The following is a 13,451-nucleotide window of genomic DNA, read 5'->3' as shown; positions in this document are numbered from 1 at the left end:
GACGCAATTCCTCGAGCAAACACGGGGACACGCTACTTTTTCGCGTTCTCGATTGTTTACTGAACCCTCGTTACGAGTCGCTGCGGGGGATCGAGATTCTGTTTGCCGTGGCGGCGGGGGAAAAAAATATATTCTTCGCCGTCTTGAATTTTGATGAACGGAGCGTTGAAGAAAAGGGTTCACGGTTCTGGTGCGACGGCGAGCGTAAACAACGCGTAAAAGAAACGATTCTCCGCGGGATTGCGTGTCGAACGACGAAAGTCCGATTAGCGGTTTAACGGGGACGTTAATTCGCGCGGAACTGGCTGCGCCATTTGCCTCGCGGCGATCTCGCGTTGCTCGTTTGTTCTTGACGATCGTCCATTTATCGCTCGTGTGTTCCTTTTTACGCGCATGGCACGCTGGGGTGTTTAATCTTCTGTTTTTACGGGAACACCGAGACGAGCTTCGGGTTATTCAATGGAACTATCATTGAAGTACAGGTTAGCACATTAGTTAGATAAATTCTTTTGGTTTTTGGTCGCACTTATTCTTTCGTAACTTTCATTAATTGCGTTGTAAATGTTACATTGATGGAGATGAAAGAACTTTTTATTGATATAAACGCAATGTTCCCTTTGTTTCATAGTATAGTAGACAAAATTAATTCGTGCAATAATGATTGAGTTTGAGAAGATTTCTAATTGACTTTAATAAAAGCTGATATTATTTATTTGTTGCGTATAAATTATTATGAAGGATTTATCCTTGGAATAAATGAGAAGATTTCTTTGCTTTGTCAATAAATTCAGTAGAAATAAAGATCATAATATCATAATATCGCTGTATTGAGTTACAATTGGCTTCGAGAGCTTTTTGCCGAGTATTTTGATATCGTTAAATGGAAAGGAAATATTCAAGTGTTCTTTAGCCGAGACACCCTCGGCGAGAGTACCTTGTTAGAGCCGCGACCGGGGATTTCACCTGTGTCTGATCGTTCGAGTTATCGGGGTGACGTCGAATGGACGGGAGAAACGACAGCGAGGGATCGGGAGCGACGTCGGCTTTTATTTCTAATGGAGAGAGGAACTGTTTCCCGTCGGAGACGGCTTCTGCCCCCGGTACAAGGGCAATCGATCACAGTTATCCTCTAAATCTATAAAAACGACAAAAGTTCGCATTTGTCTAGGGACCGTGCCGTTCGATTCGTAATTTCTGGTAGTCGAACGAGGATTCTATTCCACTTCTCATTCTAATTCTCGTCGTGGGCGCAGGACCACACATTGTCCGGATTTTCCTCCATTTTCCTTGAAAACTGACCACTTAAGTCAAACCGACGAGGGATAGGAGACAAGAATTTAGTGCGCCGGAATTGGTCAGCCATTTTTAACCTCGTTGCCAGTATTCGAAAGTTTATGGAACCGAGTTAACTGCCAAGTGTTCTTCTGGAAATTTTTGTACGATTCCATAAATTTAAGATCGCTGTCCAGTAGATTTAGTAAAAGTACTTTCTTCCATCTGAGAACCGTTGAACACGGAATTTTCGAGGATCACGTGGAAGAATAAATCCTTCCATGTTTGTTAGAGGCTTAAGAAACCCGAGAAATATTGAAGTGATGGAAGTGGTTTCGAAAATCTGTGATCGCCAATTTGGGATCCTGATAGATTGTGAATTACTCAGAAAGCGATACCTTTGTGATCTGCACAAGGATATCGGTTCCGATGAGACTTAGACGCTACTTAGGAGGATCTGTGACATATTTAGCTACACCTCTTTTTCGGCATCGTTCATACTAAATGACAGTAGTGCTGGCGAAAGCCCTACCTTGAAACGTCTGATTTAAAGTTGCCACAAAATAAAAACGTCATCTCATTTAAACTTAAGATATAGATTTAACTTCATGCAAGACAAATATTTCATAGGGTTTTAAATCATTTCATGACCTTGTAAGACTACAAAACATCTGTTGTTCGCAAAAGCCCTACTTCTTGTTAGTTTCACCTAATTCAGAGTATCAGGAAAGTAAACTAAGTAGGTTAGTAAGTTAAGTAGTAAAGAGTAGCTTATTTAAGGTTTCGCAGAAACTATTCACCCGTCACCGCTTGCAAACCTAAAAAAGTATCTTGTTCGCGAAAGCCCTACTTCAAGCCCTAAATTAGATCAAATATTCGAGTCCCAGTTCCTTAGGCTTACATTTCCCAAGAATTCGTTTTGTTCTCGAGCAAAGGCTCGTTCTACGCCAAGTTTTAATCGGCTCAGCACAGATGGCATTTAAATCAGAGACCAGGGAAGGTGACTTAAGCCCCGCAGCGCGTTTCCGCAAGCAGCGGCGCGCGATCGTCGACGCTTCGATCGCAGTCTTCGAGCGTTCCGGTGCAAGTTCCCGGGCACTGTAATCGCTGTTTAATTAGTTGGCCGTGTAACGATCAGAATTTCGTAGCCGGCGCCGCGCTTCAATTAATTCGAAATTACCCAAGAATCCGTATCGCGGGAAGTATACACGAAGAGAGCGGGACTGAACGCCTGCGTTTACTGCGTCCGAAACTAGCTTCGAACTTCTCTTACAGAAGAATCTCCGCGGGCTGTTCCCGTTCGTCCGATCGAACAGGCGAGGCCAAAAACATTCGCCGCGGAAACTCCTGTTTCAAACTTCTGATCGAATCCCAACGCATTCCGCGGAGACTCGCGTTCCTCGTCGATCCGACGTACTAATCAAGCAAACGTCGCCAGCATATCCCGGCGCAAACTATCGACAACTCTCCAAGGAATCCAACGCTAGTGTCGGACGCGTTACAAGCGGAGTCCGAATCGAGAGACCGCCTCGAGGTTACACTCTCATCGCGTTTCACGAGCCTTTGAAAGGCCTGAGCTGGCAAACTTCAGCAATGCGTTCCATGCCTAGCAGCAAAGACAGTTGAGCGGTTCTTCAAAGGATGCACACGAATTGCACGCGGCTTGTCCAACTTTCTCGCTCCCTGAAAATCTCCAATAATACCTACCCCTAGTAACAACTGTCTAAAGCATAGTATATTCGATGCTTTCACTGACGGACGAAGTTTCGAAGCTTCTAGCTAAAAGGCACGATAATTCATCAGTACTTCTTCGACCCTCCGACGAGTAGCACTGAACGCGAAACAAGATAAATTTCCTACAGGACTCTCATTGGAAAGCAAACAGCTTCTACACCGCGCACCTCTCGTCTTCGTGTCCTCCGATCTTACTCATTACAACAACCTCCCAAACTCAGTGCGGATACTTCCGATCCAAGACGTCTCAGCTTCGCTAACATCTCCCGGAGCCTGTCTCAACAACGTTCTCCCCGAGGAAAACGTTTCTCTACCGTCACGCGAGATCAAAGGACCGCTGGAAGGGTTCGTAGTTGCTCAAAGCAGCTCCGGGCTTCGAAAAATCGGGCGCGCGGTGCTGGCCACGGTGTGGCGTCGACGGGAATATTGAAAGTCAAGAATAAACGAGGGTGCTAGCTAGCTGACTGGCTGGATCCGGGGCAGAAAAGAGCCCGTTCGATACACGCGGCGTCGGCACACACGGGTGCAAGGTTTATCGGCCCTGACACGTGTTACGGTGACGGCCACGATCGCGGAGCAGCGATCCCCCACGAGGCCGTGCGAGCCTGAACGAAACAGCGCAGTCAGCGCAGCGCCGGCTACACATCCGCGGAGCCTCGATCCAAGCGCCGATCGAAACCCCTTTGATCAAGCACCGGTAAACATTCTGCCAGGTCACGGATGAAAGCCCTGCCCCCCTGTTTTCCATGCTACGTGGTCTGGCCACGAAATCAGAGACACCCTCTCTCTCTCTGTGTTCCTTCTTGCCTCTTGTACTCGGTCTTCCTCTCTCGCTCACCTTAACGGCTGTCCGACGTGTCTCTCTCTTTCTCTCTCACTCTCTCTCTCTCTCTCTCTGTTTCTCTGTGTATTCTGGCTCTTTATCACACTTTTTTACCGAAGGTTAAATATAGACGGCCGGTGGGATGGATTGTGCGCCGAGGAAAAAATTGCTAAATCGTTTGCATCGAGTCGCGCCCCGTTCCGCGCGAGCACCGCCGCGAAATGATTGACAATTACTGGGAACAGGGAAATTATTCCGGCACCGTAGCCGGAGAGACACCTCGCTCGTTTCGATGAGGAAATACACCGGGATTGCACGGCGCAGCGGACGATTAATTGCGTTGGGGAACCGTTTTTCGAATGGATTTCTTTGAAGGGGATGGAATTTTGGGGATTCACGGTGGACGGGTTTGCTTTGATCTTGCGGAAGTTTCGAATTATCTTTTGATGGTTTTGTTCTTGGGCTGAGATATTCTTGGGTTCTATTAGTATTTATTTGGAATGCGTTGTTGATAATTATTTTAAATCAAAGTATCAATTCGTTATGGAATACTTTCTTACTTGTGATATATAAAAGGGTTAAGGAATGAATTCATTATTTATATAATGAAATCATTGATGAAAGAACAAAATTTTATTGAATTTCTATCGACTTGTCTATGATAGCGTAAATTTGAATAAAGTTCCACGGTCCACCAGTGATCAATGACTTTAAATCAACCATCCCCTTTTCCATCAAAGCCCCAGAAGGCTCGCGTTATCAAAGTATACCCCCAGAAAGGGGAAAATTCCTTGAAAACTCTGACGCAAGGTGTTTCTGCGTAGTCCCTAGCGAGTGCGGAATGGAAACTGATAAATCACCGCGTATCGACGCGCTTTACGATGCCGGTTCTCCCCATTAAAGTCTCACATCGTAATCCTGAGGGAGCAAACGGCGCGACGCGATCGCAATAAAACGTTGCAAGTCCATCCAGCTATAACTTTGCATCGTCGGTTTCTATCTCGATATGAGTCCCGGGCGGTGGGCTAGGATAATCCATTGAATAAAGAAATACTCGGTGAAAAAAGTTTCTCGTTACTTGTAGAACAAAATGAGTCTCCTAATGCTGCAAATGGCTGTCCTACATTGATTCTCCAGTTTTCAATTACATTAACCAACACATGTAATTTTCCTTCTACTTTTAACATACCATTTCTGTTATATTTAAATTACCCCTATTACTAATACAAATTCTTATAACGTACATTATAATTCTCAAAGAGAACTCCACAAAACTCCACACTCGCAAACAAATCCGCAAGCTAATTACAATCCACAGATAAACAATCTAATTAAACAACTACTTCAAACAACTCTACGCAGCCGAGCACTACGCAATCACCTGAAGTTTAATTTACTAAAGTAAGCTCTTCCTCATGTTCCAGGTGCCCAACACCAGGAAGCTGGTCGTTAAATCCTCCCAGTAATACTTTAGCCTGCAAACTTCTACAGTCGTTCCACGAGAATCACACTCGAAGATCCAACTGCCTGGAACCATCCAGGGAAAACACACCTTAGAAGCAACCTTCCGTTAATCAATGTCGTGAGACGAAGAGCTGTTCATCGGCGCTCCATTATTCACCCGGAAAAATGAGCAGGCACCGGGGTATCGGTCGCAGGAGACGCGGCGTCGACGGATCGGCGACCTGATGCGAGCTAAGGGCTGCCTGTAAAAGCGGAGCGCGGTCTGTGGGTCGGCTCCCGCGGTTACGAAAAATGAACGAGACCGCGGTCTATCTGCTCGGTTCGGAAGAAGAGGTAAATGTGCCGAGCAAACAGTTGAACAGGACGTTCTACACGGCTAGCTACCCTCTGCAGAACACCAGCTACGAGGAGCTGTGGCATTTAGCTACCGACAGGGCTGGCCTGGCCATCATCCTATTTCTCTTCTCGGTGGCTACAGTATTCGGCAACATGCTGGTGATCCTGGCAGTAGTCAGGGAGAGGTACCTGCACACGGCGACCAACTACTTCATCACGTCGCTGGCGTTCGCGGACTGTTTGGTCGGCCTGGTAGTGATGCCGTTCAGCGCGATCTACGAGGTACTCGAGAACCGTTGGCTGTTCACGCACGACTGGTGCGACGTGTGGAGATCGCTGGACGTGCTGTTCTCTACCGCGTCGATCCTCAACCTGTGCGTGATCAGCCTAGACCGGTACTGGGCGGTGACCGACCCGTTCACCTATCCGCGCAAGATGACCCGCAAGCGGGCGGCCATACTGATCGCCATTGTGTGGATCTGTTCGAGCGCGATCTCGTTCCCAGCGATCGCTTGGTGGAGGGCGGTGCGCACCGAGGAGGTGCCGGAGGATAAGTGTCCTTTCACCGAACACTTAGGGTACTTGATCTTCTCTTCGACGATCAGCTTCTACGTGCCGCTGTTCGTCATGGTGTTCACGTACTACAAGATCTATCGGGCAGCCGTGATCCAGACGAGAAGCTTGAAACTTGGCACCAAGCAAGTGATCATGGCTTCCGGCGAGCTGGAACTGACTCTTAGGATGCACAGAGGGGGCGGGACCAACACGGATGCTAGGCACCTGTTCCGCACCGCCTCCAGCACGCCGGAAGACCTGCAGGATCTAGAGGAGCCGCTCACCGCGATCCACAATAATTGTCTGGCCAGGGTGCCGTCCACGAGGATCACCAAGCAACACCTAGGCAAGAACTTCTCGTTGTCCAGGAAGCTGGCTAAGTTCGCCAAAGAGAAGAAAGCCGCGAAGACTCTTGGGATCGTCATGGGTGTCTTCATCGTCTGCTGGCTGCCGTTCTTCGTGGTGAACCTGTGGTCCGGCTTCTGCACCCAGTGCATCTGGCAGGAGGAGATCGTATTCGCCGCGGTCACGTGGCTCGGATGGATCAACAGCGGCATGAATCCGGTGATATACGCTTGCTGGAGCAGAGACTTCCGCAGGTGAGTACCTGGTCTGCGGGGAGCTGTTGATCATTTTGCCCTTGCATTTTGTGTCTTGGATCGGGACCGCCCGCGGAAATTCCATCCCTTGGGGATCAGGGGACTTCCGGGGAGTGGCGGGAAAGGTTACTTGTCGCTATCACGCTTGGAGAAACTCGAGGATTGGATAGCTTCTAGCGTCCTCTTTGGGGGTAGGATGGATTGCTTGTTAGGGCACGATGGATGATAACGCGGGATCGTGAGCGGATTTCTTGTGAACGTTGTTCACGTTACTGTACTTGGTTGATACGTGTATTAGCCACGATCGATCGTGGAGCGTAATTTCTGGAATGAGAAAGTTTGCTGGAGCCGAGGAGGAAGTATTGACTAACTTCTGTTTTTATCCTACAAGCATGATTTATTTTTTGATCGTAGTATGTTACGATCTAGGATTTTAATGCGGGAATTGGGAATCGGATAACTTTGATGTTCCTTTGATAGAATTCCTTTAGATACGTATATGTTTATACAAACTTTCTTAGTTTTAAGTAATAAACCGACCGTAAATGATTTGACTAGTGCCATGATTTTAATCGATAGTATATTTCTGGACGTATAAATTTATTGAGCAGGGGCAAGAAGGCCAGTGGAGGTCTTTCTCGCGCCAAGTTCGTCAATCTCGGCAGGAAATCTAGTTGAGACCACACGACGACAGACCGCCGGCATTGCCGATAGTAATTGTCGGAATGGAGTAAACTCCGTGGCCCCGAGGGTTCCATTAAAGCCGCTGTCAGGTGTAACGGAGTGATCTTAGAGCAGACCAGGGTCTGCGACAAGGTTCAATTTCCCGAAACAGGAACAGGGCAGAAAGTCCATGACAGCGATTAAGCCGCTTCAGAAACGATTCGATCGGAATTGTCCACTAGTGTACACAGGGTGCGCCGATAAACCAATATTTAAGCTCCAAATTAAACGTAGACTCGCGTAAAACGTGAAATTTCTTCTCGTCTACCATTAACGACAAAGTGGAAAAGCAACTATCTTAACAAAAACTATTAACGCGAAGGTGTTCAGGATAATTTGAATGAAATAAAAATCAATCGTGAAAAGGATCTTAATTCGGGGATTTAAAAGAAGCTAGAATATTTCAGATAATTAGAGAAATTATTAAAACATTCTGCACATGGTCACCGTACAGAGTACCAGATCCGTCAACGCCACAATCGCTCATCGAAATTTCCCAAATATTCGAAAATCGAGGCAAGCGTTCCCGGAGCCTGTTTCAGCCGAAGTGTTCCCGAAATCGCTAGGAACTTCCGGTACGCGTTGCGAAACGATGCGCCGAATAATTGGGAACAAAGTTACGAGAGAAAGCGGGAAGGTATGCAAATAGCGGGATTTAATTACACGAGCATGCGGACGGGCGAGGAAGAGAACACGGGAACTACGACGGTGGAGCGAATCGCACGCGAAACAGAAAAGAATCTCTGTCGCTCTAACGAGCCTCGTTGTCCCTTTAATTAAATCCCGGTCACGGCCCGCGCTCTCCTTCGCGTCCCCTTTTTTCGCCATTCTTCTTCTCCCATGCAACTATGGGCTTGTTGTTTTTATTTATCGAATAATGGACCGCGAGTTGATGGAAATTGGAAATTTTAATTATATTTATTAACTATAGCAGCCCTTTGACCACCCCTTGGCAGTCATGACTTCATGACAACAAACATCTGAATCTTGATAAAATCGACTGTGTATTCCTAAGTATTGAATTTATGTTTTTCTTGTATGGTGGAGTTTGTATTTATCGACTATGCTTGACAGCCAAACGCTGAGTTACCTAGTTTCTGTTTTAATAGAGATTAGAGTTTTACTAAAATATTTATAACACCTTTAATAGCGTTTCATTTAAATATTTATAGCTTCTAATATTCTAAATCTAAATATTTATACTTTTTTCTGTACCGTGGAGTTTGATTTATTGACTATTTATAACAGCTAAACGTTGAGTTGCATAGTTCCTGTTTCAGTAGAGATTATAAAGTTGTACTGAAATATGTACAGCTCCTTTAATAGCGTTTTATTTAAATATTTATATCTTCTTTAATAATAATAAATTACTAAAATATTTATAGTGCTTCCTATACGCATCAACTATTGACGATCGTTTCTTACTAGTTTACTCTAGTCTAAAAGCAGAATACTCGCATAACATCTAAACCAAGAAGAAAAAGAATGTCCTGTGACCAAAGAATCAATCGTTCTCCGATAATACCAAGTCAGATTCGGAACGAACAGTTCCAACCGAATGTTTAGAGTTAAAGGAATCACGGGAGAAAGGGGTTCACCGTTGAAAAACCGTTAGCATTAAAATTCCTCTGCAGCGACGCGACGTGTGCATCAAGCGGATCGATCCGGCCGGGTTTCATCAATCTCGCTCGCGCCGAGCCGCTTCCGGTCGGAAACGAGACACCCCCGAACCTGATTTTTCAAAAAGTCGTTTCGCCCGAGTGTTCCGAGTAAAACTCGAGGTGGAGACCACGGTTCGGGTAATACCTGGCCGGTGAAAAATGACGACGAGGCTCGACGATAAATAACGGCGATACCGTATGCCTCGAGAAAATGTGTGGGTGTGAGAGTGTAAGCGAAACAGAAGGAAGAACGGAAACGAAAGGAAGAGAGAGGGATCGGGCGAAGGAACATTAACTCGATGGACCGTGTACGGTGTATTTGTCTCAATCTCAAGCGACTTTCGCGAGAAAGCACTCTGCGATCGACCTGCTGCCATCGGACGCGACTTCCGGTGGAACCGGGCGCAGCTGTTGACACTCGTTTGCAAGTGTAAAAGTCGGGCTGCTGGTAGATAAAAGGACGCTCGAGAGATATCCGGGAAATCTCTGGCAAGAGGCTTTCGGAACGAGAGATTCCATTTTCTTGGCCTGAAATGCCAGTTTTTCTCGGGGCGCTGATTTTCGTTATTGTTTCACTGTTATCGGGAATGGAATATTTAGGGAAAGATTGTTTATGACAGTTACGAGAAGCTCGCTGGAAAGTTTGATGTTTGATATTCAAGATGGCCGACAGCTGGCGAAGTTTATTGAGTATGGAATATTGGATTGAGTTTTTTTTTCTTCGTTCTCGTCTGATATTTGAGAGGGAGGTTGGAAATTGAGAGTGGTATGCTTATTAATTTCACCCTTTGAGGACGAGTCACATTGGATTTTGGTATCGCAAGCGATTTAATTATTTAAATAACAAAATATCAGTCACTGGTTTTCTTCTTTTCTAGTGTTTCAGAGTTTGACATATAATTTAGCTGCTTATGGAAGACCTTTTTATTACTTTAAATAATTCTCGTCGGTGAAGAGTTAATAGTAATGATTTTACAAGACTCAAAGGATATATTAACCCCTTACTCGATGATTTCTCCTTTGACTCTGATCGATACGACTATTTTGCCGTTAATAATTCATTAGAAAAAGATAAAAATTAAGTATAATGATTGATTGTAAAAGAAAAATCTTCACTTTGAATTCGAATGAATCAAGTAATATCCATGTTCACTAAATCACATTAAAAATCTTCACCGTCTGACACATTGTTATAAGGCAAGAGTTTAATATCCAAGACTTCACATTCTTCTAGACCACTGCTCTACATTTCAAGTAGAAACTATAAGAATATTAAATTCGTTTTAAAGAGAAGCGAATTAGTTTCCACCGTGTTATGCGAAATTGATTTGAACTACTTCGATAATGTTAATCGCATTCATCCACGCTCGCACTGTTCCCCAAGAAGCGACATTAGGCGGCGTACTGTATATAGCGCGCGTAAATGTCTGAAACTCGGCACAGTAAAAAGTTTCATCAAGTTTAATGAGATTCCTAAAGGAATCTCTAATGGAAATCTATATTTGCATAAACGTCCGCATAGGTTCACATGCCGTACGTTCCTGGAGAGCGTATTTCCTTGTTGTACCAGTTATCGTGCGTTAGTATTATTGTGATTATTATTATTGCTCGGTTATTCCGTTGCCGTTGCATCAACAGTGCGTCCAGATGCACCGCGGTCCGCAGGATAATTGTCACCGCGGCCCGAAACGTCCGCCGGAATCGAGTTTTTGCGGGAACACGGCGACCCATTCGGCGCTCCGCGCGAAACTGCCCGCAAATATCTATTCCGCAGCGTAGGCAGTAAATAGAATTTACATCGGGGAATGGCGGCTCGAAGGGTGGAAACCGAATACGCCCCGGAGAGGGAGGAAGGGAGAGAACATCAGAGTGTGAGAGCGATGGGGCGCATAATAAAAAACAAAGAATATATCCGATAAGATGCGCGAGGATAGTTTATGCGAGGCCGGGATGAAGTTTACGTATCGGGCTGTATAAACTGCCTGAAACGACCGTTCGGGAGTAGTTTATGTGGAAAATATCAATCCGTCCGTTCCGAGCGGGAACGAAGCTGAGCAATTATCTGTCTGACTTCTCCGGCCGACGTTTCGTGCTTGGATAGCTTCTTCTGTCGAGTTATGGGCAGTAAATTATTATTTTTCTGATTGTTGATATCGTTGGGAAATATCGCGTTTTAAAGTGCTGTGAATCGAGTATAATGTTGTCGATACTGGAAGATTGTGGAGAAATCGAAATTTATAGGTTTTGAGTGTACTATGGTATTTTTGTGTTAGTAGGTATTTGAATGCAAAGGAATTGTATTAATAATGTATGGTATAGTTATTATAGACGCAGGAGTATTGAGATATTACATACTTTTGGAAATAATTATAGTGATTTTCTTCTGGGTATTTCTTTTCGTATATATTTAATTTATTTTAGACGTGATCCACAGAATTCATTACTTTCGGATGTCGATTGTAATGTTTGTTTACGGGTAAACGAAATGAAATCCTTCCAATACTCAATCGAACGTGTTATAATAATTACGGATACGAGAGATAAGGTAGATGAGGATAAGCTCAGATGAAGGTAGACTACAACGATAGTGCTATAGGAAATTAGTTTCTGTTCGAAAATCCTTGACTTCATGCGGCATTCTTCGCGTGACCGGCTGAGTCTTGAATTCATTATGTCTGCCCGCAATTAGACGTGTTGCACTGCGACATCAAGCGGAGCAGTCCCGTCGCACAAAAGTCGCGCGGAAATAAGAAAACCAACCGTCCACTGTTTCTTTGTTCATCGACGGGTCTATCGAGCGGCACGAAAGTTACCGGTGACAACTTTCGTCGATGTTGGAGACTTTTCAACGAATTTCACTCGAACAATTATTAATGCCAACAGCGACGTACAAATTTTCAGTGTTCATTAGATAAAAGAATATTTTCTTCTAAAATACACGACGATAAACAAGCTATTAATAAAAATAACCGGCAAACCACGGATAATGAAAAATGAAATTTTATACATCCTCATAAATCCAGATTAAAGAAAATTAGATTACCTTGTTGAAGATTCCATCAGGTTCTGTGTACTATAAAAACCGTAGTGACGTCTATCGATGCTGTCGCGAATTTTAGGTGGAAATTCGTGAAATCAGTTATTGAGATTATTAAATTTTTAGTACCAATAACATTTCCAGTTCAGTCTAATAAAGATTAATTTTATTTCGTTGCATCTAGATCCAAGAAGAAGAATATCCGCTATGACCAATGTTTTACGTTCAATCTAAACATACACTTAATAGTGAACACAAAATTCTTTTCCTATTCCGTAAATTATTAACCCTTTGCATTCTATAGGCTCCACTGTGGCATCATTTATAGTATTAGTTTCAAGGAACAAAGCAGAAGACACTACCCTAAGATTATTACATTGTCTACGCTTGCAAATTCTGCTTTAAAAAGGAAAATAGAAAATCCAAGCAAAGATATAATATAATATTTTGTAATTTACAGTAAGGGTACTATAAGAATCACTAAAAATTTCTGATACGTTTCAAAATCAGCAATGCTGAAGGTCAATAGTAAATTTAACAGACATAAAGGAAAATAGTAAGTAGTTAAGGGGTGAAACGAGCTTCGATCCAATTTAATTTGCAAAACCTCGACGCAATAATAATCCAAACTCCGGGCGATGGTTAAACAACTCCGATTCGGCAACCGCTGTGACAGTCGACCACCGAAATTCCGTTCGACAAAGGCGAGCCGAGTGGCGCGTATCGATACCCGAGCATTCCGTTATCAGCCGCGCGCACGGCAGCCCCACCGCGCGCACTTGCGCCAGTAATTTAAGAGATGCCTGGTCGCGTTTGTCGTCTAATCGTAGATAAGTAGCGTTCGACCGATAACTTAGCCGGAAACGATATTGGTACGACATACTGGTCTCCAGAAACGCATGGAACGGACGTTCGGTTCTGGAACTCCAATTCGTATCGTCCTTGTATTCTCACCCCTTCCTCTGTACCTTTCTCTCGCCCTCTGACCGTTCTTGAACTCGATGAGACCTTTATGATAATAAGCATCTGAACCTTGGCAAAATTGACTGGTAATTTATAAATGTTGAAGTGAACTTCTTGTTCTCTTGGATAATAGAATTTTGATATTTTCTTTGGCGATGAAGTATTTAAGTTAATTTAACTTGTGATTCAAAATAATTCATTATTTGTGTTAAGTATTAATCATGGGCATTTATGAAATTAGAGCTTGGTACTGGAGGGTTAAGAAATACTAATTGTTAATTGTT

General features: G+C 44.2%; 1 protein-coding gene and 1 long non-coding RNA gene across 10 annotated transcripts in view; one reads left to right on the top strand and one right to left on the bottom strand.

The window, feature by feature from the left end:
* LOC116424028 (uncharacterized) overlaps positions 1-13,451 on the bottom strand; it is a 112,582-nt gene that overhangs the window by 41,591 nt on the left and 57,540 nt on the right. The gene's annotated exons all lie outside the window — the stretch shown is intronic.
* Dop1R2 (dopamine receptor 2) overlaps positions 1-13,451 on the top strand; it is a 107,345-nt gene that overhangs the window by 36,494 nt on the left and 57,400 nt on the right. For all 9 annotated transcript variants that reach the window (XR_012999978.1, XM_031969922.2, XM_031969921.2 and 6 more), the window contains one exon: positions 5,254-6,783. Coding sequence is in view for 8 of the 9 variants with exons in the window: in XM_031969922.2 (XP_031825782.1) it covers positions 5,585-6,783 (1,199 nt within the window). In the remaining variant the exon portion in view is untranslated. The remainder of the gene's footprint in view (positions 1-5,253; positions 6,784-13,451) is intronic.

Source organism: Nomia melanderi, chromosome 13 (assembly GCF_051020985.1).
Source record: "Nomia melanderi isolate GNS246 chromosome 13, iyNomMela1, whole genome shotgun sequence".
Taxonomy (NCBI): Eukaryota; Metazoa; Arthropoda; class Insecta; order Hymenoptera; family Halictidae; genus Nomia; species Nomia melanderi.
The sequence above is the reverse complement of the archived record's forward strand: the minus strand, read 5'-3'. Positions and strand labels throughout refer to the sequence as shown.